This window comes from Mus musculus, chromosome 2 (genome assembly GCF_000001635.26).
Source record: "Mus musculus strain C57BL/6J chromosome 2, GRCm38.p6 C57BL/6J".
Taxonomy (NCBI): domain Eukaryota; kingdom Metazoa; phylum Chordata; class Mammalia; order Rodentia; family Muridae; genus Mus; species Mus musculus.
Genome location: NC_000068.7, coordinates 36,230,876 through 36,250,295, shown reverse-complemented (window position 1 = coordinate 36,250,295; position 19,420 = coordinate 36,230,876). Strand labels below are relative to the sequence as shown.

At 48.4% G+C, this 19,420-nt stretch overlaps 1 protein-coding gene across 7 annotated transcripts in view; it reads right to left on the bottom strand.

Moving 5' to 3' along the window:
* The window catches only part of Ptgs1 (prostaglandin-endoperoxide synthase 1), a 41,852-nt gene that overhangs the window by 8,298 nt on the left and 14,134 nt on the right, over positions 1-19,420 (bottom strand). For 5 of the 7 annotated variants that reach the window (XM_011239036.3, XM_006497790.4, XM_006497791.4 and 2 more), the window contains 8 exons: positions 12,973-13,089; positions 12,505-12,645; positions 12,196-12,339; positions 9,519-9,700; positions 9,342-9,425; positions 7,287-7,533; positions 4,966-5,252; positions 1,053-1,200 (listed from right to left, as the gene is read on the bottom strand). In XM_011239036.3, coding sequence (XP_011237338.1) covers positions 1,053-1,200; positions 4,966-5,252; positions 7,287-7,533; positions 9,342-9,425; positions 9,519-9,700; positions 12,196-12,339; positions 12,505-12,645; positions 12,973-13,089 — 1,350 coding nt within the window. Of the gene's footprint in view, positions 1-1,052; positions 1,201-4,965; positions 5,253-7,286; positions 7,534-9,341; positions 9,426-9,518; positions 9,701-12,195; positions 12,340-12,504; positions 12,646-12,972; positions 13,090-14,675; positions 15,198-19,420 lie in introns of those variants that run through there. The other 2 variants (XM_006497794.4, XM_030248641.1) reach the window with 2 other exon arrangements.

The following is a 19,420-nucleotide window of genomic DNA, read 5'->3' as shown; positions in this document are numbered from 1 at the left end:
AACTCCACTGTCCAACGTCTGGGGAAATTTGGGGGAAGGGGGGTGGGGGAGAAGAGAGAGTAGAGATCTTTTAAGACCTATTTTATTTTTAATTATATACATCTCTGTGTGGCCATGTACACGTGAGTCATGTGCCTGTGGCAGACAAGAACATTGGATCCCCTTAAGTGGAATTAAAGGCAGCTGTGAGCTTCCCAAGATAGGTGCTGGCACTGGAACTTGAACTCAGGTCCTCTGCAAGAGCAATCTATACTCTTAACTGCTGAGCCATTTATCCAGTCCCCTGTATACAGATTCTTGTCACGATCTCCAGAAGTATTTGGGACGTGTGTGTGTGTGTGTGTGTGTGTGTGTGTGTGTGTGTGTGTGTAAGTATGCATTGTGTGTGTGTGTTTGTGTATACCAGTATATCTATAGGTATGAGTATGTGTGTGTGTGTTTGTATGTGAAACAGTGTATGTGTGAGTACGTAGGCATGTATGTTTCTGTGTGAGTATGTAAATGAATGTATGTGTATATATAAATGTGTGTGTGGTTTTTGTTTTTATTTTTATTTTATTTTGTCTTGTTTTATCAAGGGGGTTAAGCCAATGACCTCTTGTATGCTGGGCAAATTCTCAACCACTGAACCACAACTCCCCCAACCAACCAGATACTCCTATCATCTTTGTCAGTACTTAGGAACCACTAGACAGGATACAACCCAACCCTTCAGCATCTGAGATGCTAGTGCACTGTCAATCTCCCTTTGTTACCTAGCATCTCCCAGACAAGCATCTACTTTTCTTACCTCTATCCTTTTGCTTTCCCTTTGCCATACCTGAAGTGCCCCCTCCCTCTATTTTATACCTGGAAATTTTTTATTTATCCCTCACACCCACCTGGAAAGTGGTGTCTCTCAATCAGTAGGCCACTGTCACATTCACTGTCTTCCCTGACAATGCTCAGCCACAATGCTGGCCACCCGCATCATCCCAGTCTCTTTGCTTGTGATCTGTACTTTCTGGACATGCCTCAAGGGCAGAGACTATGCCCAGGATGCAGCAACCTACCTGTGAGCTCCTGGAAAGAGGTGTAAGGCTTCAAGCCAAACCTCTTTCGGTATTCATTGAAGGGCTGTAGGCGCATCTCTCGGGACTCCTTGATGACATCCACAGCCACATGCAGAACATGATAGTCAAAGTTCCTACCTCCACCAATCTGTAAGAGATTAGCATGCTGTCAGTCTCAGAATCAGGTCAAACTCTTTTACTGTCCTGCGGAAGGTCTCAGAGAAGAACTCCAAGGCTCCGGTTCTTTCTGAACCAGGACAGAATCTGGTGTAGCCCAGTGATCGTGATGCTGCAGTCTGGCTCTAGCCCTACCCTGCCGTTCTCACTTAGAGGCCCACAATGTGTCTGCTTCCTCAACACTGAAGTGTGCAGCACTTCACTTTCCAGTAACTTGAGTTCCTTGGAGTCACACCAACAGGTAGTGTCATCTTTATTGAAAGAAAGAAAAATAAAGTCCCCATGAAAATGAAGACTCCAGATCCCCGGGGCCTGTTGGACAGCCTACCTAGCTCACTAGGTAAGCTACAGGCCAAGTAAGAAACAAGGTGAGCAGCTCCAGAAGAGTGACACACACATCTGACCTCTCTCTCTCTCTCTCTCTCTCACACACACACACACACACACACACACACACACACACAGAGGAGCCCATAAAAAGTCATAAAAACTAAGGAGCATCAGTTTTAAGGAAGTTCTATTTCTCCTGAAATAATCATGTATAATTGAGCAGGAAAGAAAAGCATAACTGAATTGAAATCATATGGCTCAGAGCAAAGCAAGCTTGGAACAGCATGCAGAGAGTGGGTCCAGCCCCAGCTCTACCCATTCCAAGCTGTGTGGCTGGACTTGTGCCCCTCAAAGATGCACTAAAAAGTCTGACCTGCAGCACCCACAATCGTGACCTTAGCTGAAAATAGTCTCAACTTATTGGTGGCTTAGCTTTGCACACTTTCTATCACCCACAGGCAATTACGATCTGATAATATTCAATGGAAAATTCCAGAAACAAACAATTCCCAAGTTTTAAATTGCATGCTATTCTGAGTAGTGTGATGAAATCTAATGAGGACTCTCTCAATCCTGCCCAGGATGTGAATCATCCCTCTGTCCAGGATATCTGCACTGCATAAGCTCCCTGGGCTGTCAATCACAGAGCATCTGTTAGTTATCAAGTCAACGGTCCTGATAGCTGAGAGTTACACCCAGGTAACCCTTATGCAATAAACTAAATATCTTATACCTATGTCATTCATCACATCCCATGTGCTTGTGTAGACACAATGTCAACCCACATCATCTCAAGAGGGGTGAGTAATGTATACCACTGAGAAAGACCTCATTACATACTTTATTACAGAAAATTGTTTTACAATTATTACTATGTCTCTTACTAATTTATAAGTTGATTCAAGTTAATTCAACCTAATTTATAAGTTAAACTTCACCGCAGTTTGTTTGTATAGGAATAAATATGGTTTAGTACTCTACCATTTCAAACATCCGTGCCAGGGGGGGGAGGGTGTGCCTTAGAATGTATTCCCTATGGATAAGAGAACAATATAGTCTTCATGGGTGTAGGCAAAATAAAGTCATGCTTCATTAGGAAAGATCCTAATCCAAGAAGTGATGCCTTGCTTGTTTATGTTTGATTTTTGAGACAGGGTCTCAGATAACTCAGGCTGGCCTGGAACTCATCATGGAACTAGAATGACATTGAATTCCTAATCTTCCTCCTTCCACCTCCTGAGTGCTGGGATTACAGGAGTGTGTCTCTGTGCCCAGCCCAGTGGTCCCTTTTAAATGATCCTAGAGACATAGAGAAGACACTATGTGATAAGGTGATGGAGGCAGACAGTTGAGCGACCCTTCTACAATCCAAGAAATACCAGAAACTGTAGGATCACCGTGGGGAAGACATGGAACAGATCTCCCATTAGAGCCCCAGGGAGTGTTAGCATGACCCTGCTGCCGCCTAACCATGAGAGAATATGTACGTCTCTGTTACCTTCAGCCACCTGCTCTGAGGCATTTTGTCGGAAAACCCCAGTACACAAACACAAGAACAGTCTAAGTTTGTGTTTCCTCATATGCAAAAATAGGGAAAGTGAGAGCATCCACCTGATATGGTTGTGGTAAAATAAAGGAGATGAGGAACAAAGCAGTATCACAGTGTGGTCCCATGGCAACACCCCAGACAGTAGCCATCCGCAGTGACATTAGAGAAAACCCTGCTTTGTCCATCTCTGCTCCGTTTTACTATCCTGAGAGTCAACACCTGCTATCTTCTGGCAATTTCAAAACCCAACCTTTCACACACTCCACAGTCACCTAACCCTACACAAAGGCTACTATCACTTCTCGAACACACCCATGTTGCCACAGAGAGCAGAGGACAGAAACCTGACAACAAACTAATGCTAATTGCAGTCAAATTACCAGGAGGAAATCTAAATCCACTAGGTACCACAGCTTTCTAACAGGGATGAGAGACAAAGATGACAGAGAAACAGAGGGCTGAAGATGAGAAAGAGGGGTCCAGAGAGTTGGGGTGAAGAAAGGGGTGCTTCTAAATGTAGAGAAGGAAGGACTTCACAGGGGGTTGGCTAGGAATCCCAAGAAAATGTATTTGTGTGCCTTGACAAACAGAAACATATTCCTTCCTTCACACTGAACAAACTAGAGGGTCTGGTGCTTGCCTCCCTCTGAAGCAGAGCTCTTTGGCCTATAGATGGCCACTTTCTCCCTGTACCTACATGTGGTTTTCTTCCTGGGTGAGACTGTCTTAATCTCCTTGTCTTACAAGGGAACTGATCATATTGGATTAGGACCCATCCCAGTTTTCTAGTTAGTCTTAAGTGTCTCTTTAAAGATATCTCCAAATGTTATTCTGAGGTCTTCAGGGTTAGGATCAGAGTATACTAATTTGGGGAATGACAATTCAGCTGATAGAAAATGTGGAATTCAAAAAGGCATTTCATGCAGGTACTTTCTTATATATTAGCACATCCTAATAAGGTCCTCCTGTCCTTCAGGGGTTATGCCCTCTGACCCTCAGGCATGCCATCTTCTCCATATACAACAGGATCATCCCCTAAAACCAACCTCACTGCTCTCCATGGGAAACGCCTGCCCATCTTTACCATCACCCTAACTCAACCCTGGCTCATAGAATTGACAGGACACCATGGCTTTCTATGCTATGGTCCTCAACATGTCCTTAGAATTCTGAGGACATTAGAAAGCACTTTTCATGTTCCCTTATACACAACAAGTCCTCAAATGATGCTAGCTGTCACAGGACTGTTTCTCTTCTGTGTGATGAATGTCAAAGGGACAGGGTCCACGAACCACATCCATCGTCATCACCATATATATCCTGGGCATCTGGTGTGATGCCTGTGCTATGGTTTGAACCTGAAATGTATTCCATAAGTTTCTATTTTAGCTCCTCAAATGGTGGCACTACTGGAGATGCTGGAACCTTTAGAAGATGAGGCCAAGCTGAAGTAAGTGGACCACTAGAAAGCAGCCTTTGAGGGTTACAGCTCAGCCCCTGGTTCCCAACTTGTTGTCTCCTGCTCTGCTGTAATGTGAACAACCTCTGCCTTGAGCTCCTGCTGCCACAACAGATTGGGCCACTCTGCCATGGCCTCCTCACTGTGACAGATTGTAATGCCCCTGAAACTATAAGCCAAACCCTTCCTCCTTTGAGTGGTTTCTGTCCTTGTAACATGAAAGTAACTAATAAAACCTGGCACTGTCACCTAAATTAGAGAATTCACACAGGGATGTTTACAACCACCTGTAGAAGTAACAGAGTGTTCATTCCACAGATGAAGAAACTGGGGAGTTTGAACCAAGTCTGTTGTATCCCAGAGCCCACCCCTGATGCCTCTGTTTCTCTCAAGCTTACCCGGCCAGCCCTCTGGCGAGAGAAGGCATCCACCAGTGCCTCAACCCCATAGTCCACCAGCATAGAAGTGTTAAATAAAAACTGCTCGTAGCTGTACTCTTGTGAGCCCACTTGGAAGGAGTTGGGCATGAGTGGATGCCAGTGATAGAGATGGTTAAATTCCATGGCGATGCGGTTTCGATATTGGAACTGGGCTCGGAACAGCAGCTCCGGGTCAAACTTGAGCTGCAGGAAATAGCCACTCAAGTGCTGCACATACTCCTCAATGACAATTTTGATGGTTTCTCCTACAAGGGGAAGATAAGAAACAAGGTCAGCAGAGCTCAATGCATGGGAAATGAACATCTCGTGAAAAGTGCTTGCTCTCCTCTCCTTGCTGATGCTGGAGTTCATTTACTCCCCTTGGTCACTTCTGCTTTGTGTCCTTGTAAGGGGATGTGAAAACAGAACTGTCTCCGACTTGACTGAGAGACCCAGACAAGGGTACTGCTGCTCCATAGGCAGGCCTTAGACCCAGGAAAAGAGTCATTCAAGAACTGGTTTCCATGAGCTAGAGAGAGAGAGACGGCTAAGAGGTTAAGAGCACAGGTTGCTCTTCCCAGGGACCCAGGTTCAATTCCCAGCACCCACATGGTGGCTCACAACCATCTGTAACTCCAGTTCAAATGGATCTGGTGCCTTCTTCTGACCTCCAAGGACACCAGCCAGGCACATGACACACAGATATACATGAAGGCCAAAATACCAAAATATCTAAAATAAATTAAAAGATAAAAAAAGAATCATTTTCCCAACCCTGATGTAGCCTCCCTCCTACAGACCATGACAAGGGTCTGGAGAAGCCAAGCCTGTAAACCCAGAACTGGGGGGCATAAGAGGTGCTGAGGCAAGAGGGTTTCAGCATTGATGCCAGAATGGTCTAAATGAAAAGACTTAGTCTCAAAAAAAAATTTTAAGCTGAGAAACTCTGAAAGATACAAAAGCACAACATTGTATTAGTGAGGAATGTCATTTCTCTGAAGCTCTCAGTGAGGGACGAGGGCTTCAGAGAGCCCATCTGACAGCTGCTGCTGCTGCAGCAGCCAAAGAAAGCCCCACACAGCTAGGGAGCCCAGCCCTAAGCATTTGTTTAAGTGTAATACATTTCTGGTGTGCTGATATATATGTCAGAATCTCATGGGCAGGGGGTTCCCTTTAATCCCTTAGGCAGCAGCTATACACAAAGCAAACAGCCAAGAAAGATTACTTACGTTTGAACATTCCAGAACAATATAAAAACTGGCCAGCTGGATCGTTAGAGGAAGCTGTTATCTGGACCAATCAGCCAACAGATAAACTGGCTTTTTAGTAAACTGACCTGGAGCCACAGGACTTGCGGTTAGCAGAACTGGGCTCCAATCCTAGCTTCTCGGTATGTAGGCATCTGAGCTTGAGTCAATTGAGCTTGAGTTATTTGTCCTACTAAAGCTCACTTTCCTCGACTGTAAACTGTAGGCACTATTAATCGCTATGCGATTTCCATATGATCATGTATCCGGTCATGTGAGAAGGGGACAACAGAGGCATTTGTGCTGTTGACATAGGACTGGCAACCTCAGCCGTGTCAACATGGGTCGGCTGAAGTCCTAAGTCTGATTAACAGTGTCTTCACATTGCAGCCTGCTGGGCTGCTTTACCCACAGGCCTGGCCTCTCTGGTAAAGGTCTGGGCTATACAGACTTCCGAAGAATCAGCCTGTCCTTCCTCTGGCTACTCTTATCCCCAGTGACCAACTCTTCTAGAAGCCGGTGAATTAGCCTCTATAATTGGAACCAGCCATGCCCACTTGTACCCAGAGGTAGTGACTCAGACAAGGAGAGCCTGGTCTGGACAGAGGTGCAGGGTCCAGGCAGGAAACCATCTGACATTTTAGGTTATGGACTCACCCCCGTAGGAGACACAAAAATATCTTGTCCCTGAGTCACCTAGAATCTACCAAATTCTACAAAGGCTGATAGACAGAGAGAGAGAAATTGGGGGTTCCTGAGGGTAGGGTAAGCTGAGGTTTGATGCTGGTGTGCTGAGGACTTTAAGGCCAAACTGGGTACAGCACAAGGGAGAAACAAACTGGGGTTTGAGGTGACCAATCAAATGTACTCAGAGCCTTCCTTCCTTCTAGGCTCATAGCAAGTCAGCGCGTGTAGGAACTGAAGCCACAGCCTGGAGACCTGGGCCTGAGTATGGGTAGCCAAACCCTGGCTCGGGCTCAGGCTGTGACTCCCCAGGTTCAGTAACACCAGGGTCCTAACCCTGCTTTCCTGCCTCTCGGGGCATGTGCTCACCTATAAGGATGAGGCGAGTGGTCTGGAAGAGCTGCTCATCATCCCACGTGGGATGCTCCTCCTTCAGCAGGTCGCACACGCGGTTATGTTCACGAAGCCAGATCGTGGAGAAGAGCATCAGCCCCGGAAGCAACCCAAACACCTCCTGGCCCACAGCCATCTGCCTTTCAGGCGGGACACCTGGTGGGTAGCGCATCAACACGGACGCCTGTTCCACGGAAGGTGGGTACACCTCTCCGTCCAGCACCTGTGGGATGAGGCCGCCTGGCAACCTGACTCTGGCCCTCCTCCAAGATCCGTCTTGGAGCTCTCCACAGCCGGCTCCTGTGTTCCGACTTTACTACCTCAGCCCTGGCCCATCTGCCTGCTGCTCCCTAAGTGCCTGCCCTAAGCCAACTCTTGCCCTTACCACTTGGGTACACAGCAATCAGTATACCCCTGAGAGACGGAGTGGGGAGGAGGAGAGGGAGACCTCCATACAACATGCCCCTAAAGAGGTGTCTGGAATCACCCACAGTAGCTCCCTTCCTCTCACTCAGACGTCTCTTAGGAATCCCTGGATCTTCTTGCCTCCAAATCTTCTCACAGCTAAATGCCCTAGGGAGCAAGAAGATGACCATGGCCCGTTCTTGGCTTCCTCAATTCCCTTGCAACCTTAACTTCATAGGGGAGCAGTCTCAGCCTCCAGACTCTCTAATGGTACCGACTGGTTGGTGGCAGTTATCACAAGAGTATCACAAATACACACACTGCCAAGCCATATGCAAGTGCCGTTCTCCGTTCTGAAGATGCCCCAATGAATTTTCCTTAAGATCTTTCAGGTTTCCAGAATACAGTGTGAAAGCCACTAGCCACCTGTGGCTCCAAATCTCCAAATATGACTAGACTGTAGAACTTCATTTCATTTAGTTTAGATTTTACTTGATTTTGTTTTAGATTCTCCTTTTTTAGATTTTTTTGTATGTATACTATGTATGTATGTATGTATGTATGTGTGTGTATGTATGTATGTATGTATGTATGTATGTATGTATGTATGTATGCCTCCAGTGTGAGTATGGCCACAGAGGCCAGAAGAGGGCATCAGATCATTTAGAGCTGGAGTTCCAGAGGTTGAGAGCCTCTATGTGGATGCCGGGAACCAAGGCCAGGTTCTCTGCGAGATCAGCAGGTGCTCTCAACCGCTGACTCAATTCTCCAGCCCTATAGTTTTACATTTTTAAAGCTGATGTTTCAGCTACTGGGTTTGTGAATCTACTTATTCAATTACAAAGTTTATGAAATCTAGAGAGAGCCATCTCCAATGAGAACCTTTTTAATTTGTATTACATTTATTTATGTCTGTGTGCAGAGGCAAGAGCATCCTGGTATCAAAGCAAAGCTGTGGAGGTCAGAGGATAACTTGCAGGAATCAGATCTCTCCCAGGGATCAAACACTGGCTGTCAGGCTTGGTGGCAAGTGCCTTTACCAGCTGAGCCATCTTACCAGCCCAAGTAGAGTATGCTATTAAAATCCATCTCATCTGTTTTTTACTTTTGTTACTGAAGCCACTAGGAAATTTGAATTACATATGAGGCTCACACTACTGTTGGACAGCTCTGGTTTACACAAGAAATCTTGCTACAGCCTGTACCCTGACAGTCATGTATGTATAAACTGTGGTTCACCCATATCCAGACAGTCAGGTTCATGATTTGTTGGACTGTGGTTTGCCTGTACCCTGGTAATCCTGTATTTGACCCCTGATAGATTATGGTTTCTTGATGGTTGGGCCCATGGCTAAGATGGATACTGACTCAGTCATGTGTACAAGTTCCATCATGGTGCCCATTCCAGGGAGTGAAACAGCTAAGGAAATGAAAATATCCCCAGGAGGCCACAGAAATCTACCCCGTTCTTTATTTGCTTTTGCCCTGTTAACTCCTCCCAGCCTTTACTCTCTGTCCTCCTGGTTTCCTTCACTCTGGTAGTTCTTCAATTTGCCTACCCAGCCATCTTTATAAGAGAGAACAAGGGAGACCCTTCACACTGTCCCCTCCCCATGCCAGCACTACCTGGTACTTAAGTTTCCCATCCTTGAAGAGCCGCAGGTGATACTGTCGTTCCAGATTATCTCCATAAATGTGGCCAAGGTCTACCTGAGGTCAGAGAACGGTCCATTCAGATCACATGGATTCTGATGATAGCCTGCATGTGGCACCTGAGACTCCCTCCCTGTCCCACATACTCACCCCGTGGCCTAAGGCCTTGGTAAAGCCAGGACCCATCTTTCCAGAGGTCTTGAAGAACTGGTGGGTGAAGTGTTGTGCAAAGAAGGCAAACAGGATGTTGGTGCCCTGGGGGGCAGGAATGAACTCCCTTCTCAGCAGCAGCTGTTGGGCCAGAAGCTGAACATCTGGTAACTGTTTCTTCCCTGGTTGGGGAGGTAGGAAAGGGCAGAAGATGCCTAGCTCTTGCTTGTACCTACATGCCCTGAGGATCACTGGGCTCCCAGAAGTCCTCAGGCAAACTAGCCCAAGCAGGAAGGCCGAAGACTCCTCCTCAGAGCCAATCCTCCCTCCCCACAGGTAATCTGTAGCCTGCTCTACCAAAAGAAAGAGCTTGAAGTATTTGCCAAGGAAATGCCTTGCATTCTGAACTCATTTTTAAATCTCCTATAGGTGTGCACCTGTAATCCCAGCAATGAGGAGACCAAGGCAAGGACATCTCTAGTTAAAAGCCTGCCTGGGTTACACAAAGAGACTATATCTCAAAATCATAAGAAGGAGCCAGTGAGATGGTTCAGCAGATAAAAGCTCCTGGCATAGAGACCTGACCATCTGAGCTCAAGCCCCCAAACCCACATAATGGTGATAGGAAAAAAAACCAACTCCACAAAATTGTCTTCTGGCCTACACACACACATACACACACACACACACACACACAGAATGACACATGCACACCCATACACATAAACACATTAATAATTTATTAATATAAAATTTTTAAAACTCCATTAAAAAATGAAAAGTGGAGCAGTGTAGTGTTGTGGAACATGGATTTAATCCCAGCACTCAGGAGGCAAGGCAGGCAGACCACTGTGAGTTCAAGACCAGCCTGGTCTACATGAAGTTCCAAACTACCTAGGGTTTCATAATGAGATCAAAGGGTGGGGGCAGGGCTAGATGAAGTAAGGCTGGGTAAATGTGGGTCGTGCTGAAACCAGAACATGATTCTCCATCCCTTCCTCTCAACTTTTGTGTGCATTTTCAGCTTTCCCATAATAAGATAACAACAACAAAACATAGAGTTGGAGTCTGGGAAGATGAATCAGTCATTAAAAGCACTGGCAGCTTTTCCAGAGGACCCAGTTTGGTTCCCAGCATCTTCATGGCAGCTTGTAACTATCCCTAACTCCAGGTCCAGGGAATCTAATGCCCTCTTCTGGCCTCTGTAGGCCCCATATCCACACATAGTGCAGGAAATGCAGGCGAAACATTCATACACATAAAATAAAAATAAATCTATTTTTAAAATTAAATATGATAGACCCCATTACCCTGGAGCAAAGTAACCTGTGCTTACAACTGGCAATGCTATTTGTTAACTGTGTGAGCAGAGACAAGCCCTCTCATCTATAAACCTCACTGTCCTCCTCCATAAAACAGTGGACCTGAGGAGTGGTGTGAAAGGAGGTAAGCCCAACAGGGTGTGTGATCTTTCTCAGATCTGTGCTTTCTTGTTCTTATACCACAAGCACAGCCATGGGCAGCAGCACAGCTGTGGCTGTGTCCTGGTAAAAAACTTCAGCTACAAAATTGGCTATAATTTGCCTATTTTAAACAATGTCAGTCTTTCTTCCCTGGGGTAAGGACGAGTCATCATGAAGCAGGAGTCTGCCAAGACATTACAAAGTAAAATGTCTTCCTTGATTATGTCCATGTTGGAGGAGCTGTTGCCTACTGCCCTCACAAAAAGAGACAACAGGACTTTCCTCCCTCCTGGTAAAGACGTTCCTTCACTACACCACATGTGAAGCCCTGAGTTGAAGACTCAGGGTCAATAGATGTGGATTAACATGGTCAACTGGACTCCTCAGAGAGGTATCATGCCAGAAGAAAACAGAGAGAGCAATATCTACCTTATACTTTAGAACCATCCTTGGGAAGGATTGATTCCTGCAGTGTTGGAAGGAATCAGATATTTCAGTGGCACTGGCCATATTTGGGGAATAGCAGCTAACCATGTGAATGAAAACCATCAATGTAGCATCCCAGAGACCCAAGCAGGGACATCAGCACACACCTAAGCTTCAGGGTGTGCAAGACTACAAGGCTGTATGGGACTTGTGTCCAACAGCGTCACCATGTGGCAGCAAGTATAACAACAGCACCGCTGGATTGAGCAGCCAGTCCCTATCTATGGCAAATATGGTTGGTTCTGAACTGGGTAACCACAAAGGTCTCTAAATAGTTCGAGACAGAGTAAAAAGGAAGCCCAAGAGACCAAATGGGTCTTGGGTAACTAAAGAAAAAAAAAAAGAGAGACACTCTTTGTTCCCAGGCTTGGTAGAGCCTGGAAACTCTAGTAATAAAGCATCAAGCTGAGTTAGCACCCAGAACAGGAACCCTACTCCTTCCTTCTTCCATTTCAGCTTCAAGTTAACCACCCAACATAACCCCCTTCATCAGGACGAAGCAGACAGACACCCTGGGGTACCATGATAACCATAGTCAGCCTCTGCCTCTGGCTTTCTTTGTCACCATAGGCATGACGCTTAGTTGCCTTTTCTGCCTTTCCTTGATCCTAGACATGCTGTCTTGCATTGCTTTACCCATCTAAAAAATGGGTCAGAAATGACTTTCCTGCCTGCTCTGCCTGAAGAGGAAAACCCAAGCTAGTTCCTTGCCACAGCCCCTTCCTTACCTTTGGTCCCCATGGGTGTGGGGCAGTCTTTGGGTACAGAGGGCAGAATGCGAGTATAGTAGCTCACATTGGAGAAGGACTCCCAGCTGATGTAGTCATGCGCTGAGTTGTAGGTCGGAGGGCTGGGGATAAGGTTGGACCGCACTGCAGAACAAAAATAATGACAGGCTGTTCCCACATCAGTTACACCCCACTTCCCTGCCTCCTCCCATGCCAGCCCTTGATTTATCTGGAAATCTTAGTTTCTCCACCCACTGCTTTTATCAAATGCCAGGTTCTCCAGATTAGAGGGGCCAGCCCCACACCCACCTGTGAGTACCAGGCGCATGAGTACTTCTCGGATGAAGGTGGCATTCACAAATTCCCAGAGCCAGTATCCATGTGTCAGCAGGAAATGGGTGAACGAGGGGCTGGGCCGCAGAGAATTCCGAAGCCAGGTCCAGATCTCAGCTGCAGGGAAAGTGGGAGTCACTGAGTCCATCCCTTCTGGAAAGACCTGAGCAACCCACGGTGAGAGGATAGGGACCAAACAGGAGTCTATAGGAAGTACCCTTAGGAGTGATAACACATGAAAGAGCCAGGACCCAGAATAAGACAAGGGACACCGAGCATGAAGAACTACCACAGGGTGGGAGGGGACTAAGTAAAGAGCTCACGTGGGAACATGGATCAAAGCCAGACAAGGAGGGAAAAGAAGCCATGGTCAGAGAAGGCAGGTGTGGGGGTATAGAGATGATCTCAGGGAGCAGGAGAGTTGGGGACTGGAGTCTTGCTCACGGATGGTACAGTTGGGGCCTGAGTAGCCCGTGCGAGTACAATCACACTGGTAGTTGTCGAGGCCAAAGCGGACACAGACACCCTGGTTCTGGCACGGATAGTAACAACAGGGATTGACTGTGGGTGAGAAACAAGTATTAGAGATACCCTCAAGTAGCCTCCTGACCTGCCCTGCCCCACCCATACACCATAGACGGAAACCCCACCCTCTGCCCTGGACCTCCAGCCCAATCCATGCTAGGGGCCCAAGGGAAAGTTCTCAATCCCTCCCTGCTACCATGAAAATAGTCAGAGAAAGAGTCCAGAGCCAAGCTGGTGGAGCTGAAGCTAGGAAACAGCTGATAAGACAATGTGTTATGGGCCCCACTTCCTGCCTTGGCAGAGCCTAGTGGCAAACACCACAAACGCCATGTTTGTGGGCTTCAGAGAGGAGGCCAGGGTATGGGAAGGTTTCTACCAGATGAGCACCTAGGTTGTGAGCACCCAGATATTAGAAACACAGGATCTGCCTAGCCTTCCATTTCTGCAGAAGGGAGGGGACATCAGGCTTCATTATGCCCACTTTGCAGATGAGGAAAATAAGGCCAGAAAAGGTCACCAGGAAATGGTCATATCAGGCCAACTGTCCATGTCTTCACTTCCTCTCCACCCCTCCTCCCCAAACTCAGCAATCAATTCCAGGAAAGAGGCTTTGCAGAACCAAGGATAAAATACAAGAGACCAGGAGGGGGATCTCAGCTGCCCTGAAAAGCAGAGGCTTGACCTAAGTGGAGCTGCGGTCTATACCCTAAGATCTTGAAGAAGTCAAACACAGAGAAATCACAAGAAGCCTGGCTGGAAAATCTGAGACAGCGGTACGTGAACTCTTGCATCCACCACCCCCTTCCTCCCTACTCCTACCTCATAGAACCCCCAACAAGAAAAGCCCCTCCCTGTGTCTAAGTCCCATCCTTCTTACTGCCACTCTCTTTCTATATCTCTGTGGCCTCAGGTACTCTTCAGCAACCAAGTTAAACAGTCACACAATTCATCCAGGTCTAGCCCTGCCTTTGCGTACTGCTCAGTCAGGAAAACTGGGGCTCAGGGAGAGATAGAGGCTTTGCCAAAAGCAGAGCAAAACCTGGCAGACTCCTGGCTCCGGGCAGGAGGTACCTTGCTTTGGCTTACACAGAAACGTCAAAATCCTTTCTGTGAACAAGGCTCTTTCTGGGCATAGAGCCAACACCATAGGGAGCTTTGACATTGTGTGAGTGATGATTAGGGTCAAGAGGGTGGCAAGAAGTCGGAGTAGCCTGGCATGAACTGGCCAGTCATGGAGGCCAACATTGGAAGGCCTGTGTACTCACCTCAGAGGCTCACTTCAGCAGTACAGCACCCTCCCTTCCACCTCCAGGGGCCTCCAGATGCCCCCAGAACCACCATCGCCACACACATACCAGCAGAAAGCATATGGGCCATGCATGCAAATAGTTTTGTTTAAGCCCTGGTGACTTTGAACAACCCCACAATGGCATTTTTGTGATCTCTGGCAGAAGTATAGAAGAGAGAGGCCAGGGGGAAGAAGGCTGGACAAAAACGGCCTTTCCAAGCTGCACAGGCAGATCTGGCAACAAGACCCAGGGATGAGACTTGCCAGGACCCCAGAGGTCCCCGTCCCCAAATTTGCCCCCAGCTCATCACAGTCCCAGAAAGATCAAAGATACCTGGATCCACTTTCAGCCTGGCAGGTCTGGAACCCTTCTCTCTGATCATTGATCAAGTTCAGCTCACCTGCTGTGAGCCTAGCCACCCCCACCTTCCACTCCAGCCTAAGGGCTCTCACTTACCAAAGATACACTCCTACTACTCAAAAGGCAGAGACGGAAGGAAGGGGCTCTTCTTGGCCCCAGTTTCCTACTTCGACGTCAGCAGAAGTCTCAAGGGTTCTGAATCTCAAAGGGGCTACAGCAACCCTCCCTCACCCCACCCTTACCTAGCCTATATTTCTCCTTCACACATCTTCCAGCCTCCCCCCAAGGAATCCTGTTCTGCCCTCTGCCCTTTGCCCAAGGCTCTCCAAGTCTTGCTCTCTGTTCTCCACCCTGAGAGAAGGCCACACCTTCCCAGACATTCATCTCCCCATTGGGCTGGGCTCACAGCCTGGGCTTGGCCCATCTGCTTTCAGGGAACCACTAGTGACCGAAGCTTAACAAATGTGTGTGGAACTAACAAAATAGCGTGATGAGACTAGCCATCCCCTGCTGGCCAGAGAGAAGCTTTCATCCTCCCAGCAGCCCCCTGAGGCAAGCTGTGAGGCCTCCTGATGTCATCAGGATGTCATGCCCCACCTCAATCCAAAAGAGGGCCCTCCCTCCCTCCCAACCAAACTGTGGCCAGCTTGCCCTCCCTCCTCCCAACTTTCTTTCCATAAACACCAGCTGCCCCAGGACAGGAAAAGTCCTTTTGGGCAGGGACAACAACCACAGGAGCTCCTCGGGATATGAAAGTGTGTGGAGAGGAGACCGGGTGCCAGTGGTCATGCTGACTGTGGCCCCCAGGCTGGGGAATGGGGCTGTCACTGACTGAGCATCCAGCACCTAGCAGGAAGACACGCACGTGAGCCTCCCATTGCACAAGGAGGAAGTCTAGGCTCAGGGAAGGCAAGAGGCTTACACGCAAGCCCCACAGCTTCCAGGCTGCAGAACCAAAATGTAAACCTCCTTCCCTCACCCTGTCTGACTCATCTTGGGATGTCTGGGGCTGGCTTTAGGGGAAGGATACAACAGTCATGATGATCCAAAGGCTAAAGATGCTGCTGTTTCTTCAAGGTGAACTGTAAACAAGGTGAATGTGAGAAACTGTGCCTCAGCCTCCTGCCAGAAGCCGACCTCCAGCATTCAACAGGAACTCTGGCTTCACCTCTGCATGATCCCCATGCCCACCCACGCCTCTAAGCAGCAGGGGAGATCTCTCTACTGAGACTACCCAGCTCTCTGGCTAACTACAGAGAGGTCTTCTCTACAGAGACCACCTGTCTTTCTTGATGGAACTAAGGAGCCATCTGAGGAGAGCACTAGGAGGTACAGGCATACAGTCTAATTTAATTCCAGTGACCCACGTTCAAGCACAAGTCAGCTACCAAGGAAGAAGAGTAGAGGAAAGATGAACTGGGAAGTGATGCTGTCTCTGGCCATATTCATAAATAAGTGCCTTCCACACTTAGGGCCTTGTTTTCCTGTCTAGTCCATAAGTAGGGAGAGCGGGTATCTCAAAGGGACTCCCCACCCTGTCTGTACTCTAGGGAAAGCCAAGCTGGGCCTCTAAATTTTTTCCATCATTCTCCTACCCTCAGCCCAGAACCCTGCGACCATTCCCACTGAGCGCCAGCCACTCATGAAGCAGGACGATGGACTGCCACCATGGTGCTGCAAAACACAGACCTGAAGGTCAAGGCAGCCAACCCACATTCCCCCAGATAACCCCTGACCAAGATGTCCCGACTCTAAAACCCATCCATAGATTGGGGTAAGATGTCCTCCAGCCCAAAGGTTGGGGGGATCTGGACTCACAGCCAAGCAGGGCATAGAACAGGTTACAGCTAGGGAACACTGAGTTCTCCAGGATGTGTGGACAACATCAGGCAGAAGAGGCTGCATCCAAATCTCCTAAGAATAATATTTACAGAAGCTCCAGGGGCCTGGCGTCCAAGAGGAAAGCAAGCCCGAGTAGCCAGACTTGGGTCCTCCCTGACACCATGCCTGTAGGCAGATCCAGGGTAGACACCTCCATGGCAGGCCCAAGTAGCCACCTCTAGCAGGAAAGTAAGGCCCTCCAGGTACACAGACCTACCTAGCTGGGGCTGAAGATAGGAGAAGCCGAGAAAGACACAGGGAGGCTTTGGCCTGTGTTCAAGTCTCACCCCACGTGCAGGAGTCAGCCTAGCCTCACAGCTCTACTCACCAGGCCATGCCCTCTCCCTGGGCACATAAATGGGCCGGGCATGCTGGTGCACACTTATTTAATCCCAGCACTAGGGAGACAGAGGCATGTGGAGCTCTGTGAGTTCAAGACTAGCCTGTTCTAGAATAGGGAACAAAATACCCATGTAAGGAGTTACAGAGACAAAGTTTGGAGCTAAGATGAAAGGATGGACTATCCAGAGACTACCCCACCCGGGATCCATCCCATAGTCAGCCACCAAACCCAGACACTATTGCACAATGCCAGCAAGATTTTGCTGAAGGGACCCTGTTATAGGTGTCTCGTAGGAGGCTATGCCAGTGCCTAGCAAATACAGAAGTGGATGCTCACAGTCATCTGTAAGATAGAACACAGGGCCCCCAATGGAGAAACTAGAGAAAGCACCCAAGGGGTCTGCAACCCTATAGGTGGAACAGCAATATGAACTAACCAGTACCCCCAGAGCGCGTGTCTCTAGCTGCATATGTAGCAGAAGATGGCCTAGTCGGCCATCACTGGGAAGAGAGGCCCCTTGGTATTGCAAACTTTATATGCCCCAATACAGGGGAATGCCAGGGCCAAGAAGCAGGAGTGGGTGGGTAGGGGAGCAGGGCGGAGGGAGGGTATAGGGAACTTTTGGGATAGCATTTGAAATGTATATAAAGAAAATATATAATAATAATTAAAAAAAAAGACTAGCCTATTCTACATAGTGAGTTCCAGGACAGCCAGAGCTACCTGTTACATACATACACACACACACACACACACACACACACACACACACACACACACACACACACTGGAAGGCAAGCATTTGAACACTATAAATCCCCAGCACACAGCCTTGAGCTCAAATAGGATGCCATCCCCCCCACCCAATGAGAGACAAAAGCCATCATCCTTTAAAGCAGCCTGCAGCCCCTAACCAACACAGGGTCAATACTCCCTCTTTGACATCTTTATACTTCTCTCTCACCCTTCGCCACAGCCCTCACTCTCCTACTTAACAACATGCTGGCGCCTATCTCCACCATCAGACTGTGGACTCCAGCGTCACTCTGGGCACCTACATCACTCCACATCAGACTGTGACCTCTGTGTCACCAGGCCCCAGCCAAAGGCTCAAATAGAAAAAGCCCTTGGAATGCAAAACAGAAAAATTCCACTACAGCACTTGCAATATGACTATAGGCAAAGGGGACACCGTGGCTCTAGTCAGGCGCAGCTTGGGTCACCAAGTCATGCCTACTCCCAGGCTAAAGGGAGGACACCAAGCCAAACCCAGGGTCTGGAAGGGATGAACTTGAACATTTGTGGATTCCCTGGCACAGCTTTGCCCTCCAAGCTGAACTCTACCCTTTCCCTAAAAGAATCCCAGCAAGGAAGACAGGTGCATGAACACCGGATCCTCAAAGGGTGGAGGGTCAGGTGAGAGCTGGACTCATGCTGAAACTGAAAGTCAGCATGGCCAACATGTCAGCCTTGGCTCTACCATCAGCTCACTGTGGGGTCTCCAACAAGTGGCCCCACTTCCTGAGCCTCTCAAAGTTCTGATCTACAAAATGGACTTAACGCATCTGCCTCCCACAAGGCTGCTGTGAGCACCAAAGAAAAGGCACGCACAGCTAATCTTGGTAAACTGCAGTGCTGGATCACAAATGGCTTCCTTTCCAAAAACCCAGACTGTCACCTTTCTAGCACAGGTGTCCCCAGCTCTTTTTCTCACTCAAACCCCATCCTCCAGGAAGCCTGCTGTGATTCTCAGGCCACTCTGTCCTCTGAGTTCCAAGGTCCTGTAGTATCCCTTTCCCCCACTGCCAACCTTTCTTGGCCCCATTTTACAGATGGGCATCCAAATTGTAAAGAGAGGAAGGAAAGGTGGAGGGCAGGGGAAGTATGGGGGGGGCGGGGAGTAAATTATTTTTCTTTCCTAGAACCTGGTTCTGCCCTGAGGGAGAGAAGCGGGACAGAATTGCAGAACTGGCTTCTTTGAACCACTGCAGGTATTGAGAGTGACTGGATTAGGCTGATCCTGAATTCAAACCCTGAGCCCACTATGCATTATGTGACTTGGGGCTGTTATCGCACCTACTGAACCTCAATTTCCTGGTCACTATGTGCCCACTTCCCCATTCCCAGGATAGCTGGTGTCCCCCACCCCCATCCCTGTATCTACCGTTGGGGAGATAGGTTGAGCGTTAAGATAGACTCCCCAAAAGTTAGAGGCCAAAGAAAAGGAACTCAGTGTCCAGCCCGCCTTCCCCTTGGCGTCTGCCGCTTCCTCCCCAAGGAGCCCCCACAGGAAACCGCCGAGTTCTGGGGGGGGGGGGGGGGGGGGGTACAGAGGCTGCTTGGAAAGTCGGACCACATATCAGGTGAGAAGTTAAAGAACCTGTCTCTGCTTCCCCTGCCGACTCGGGATCTCAGTGGGCTGTGTGCCAGAGAGATCCCAGGTAGGCCCTAGCCATTCTCCAGGGACCCCATTCCATAACCTCAACACCCTATT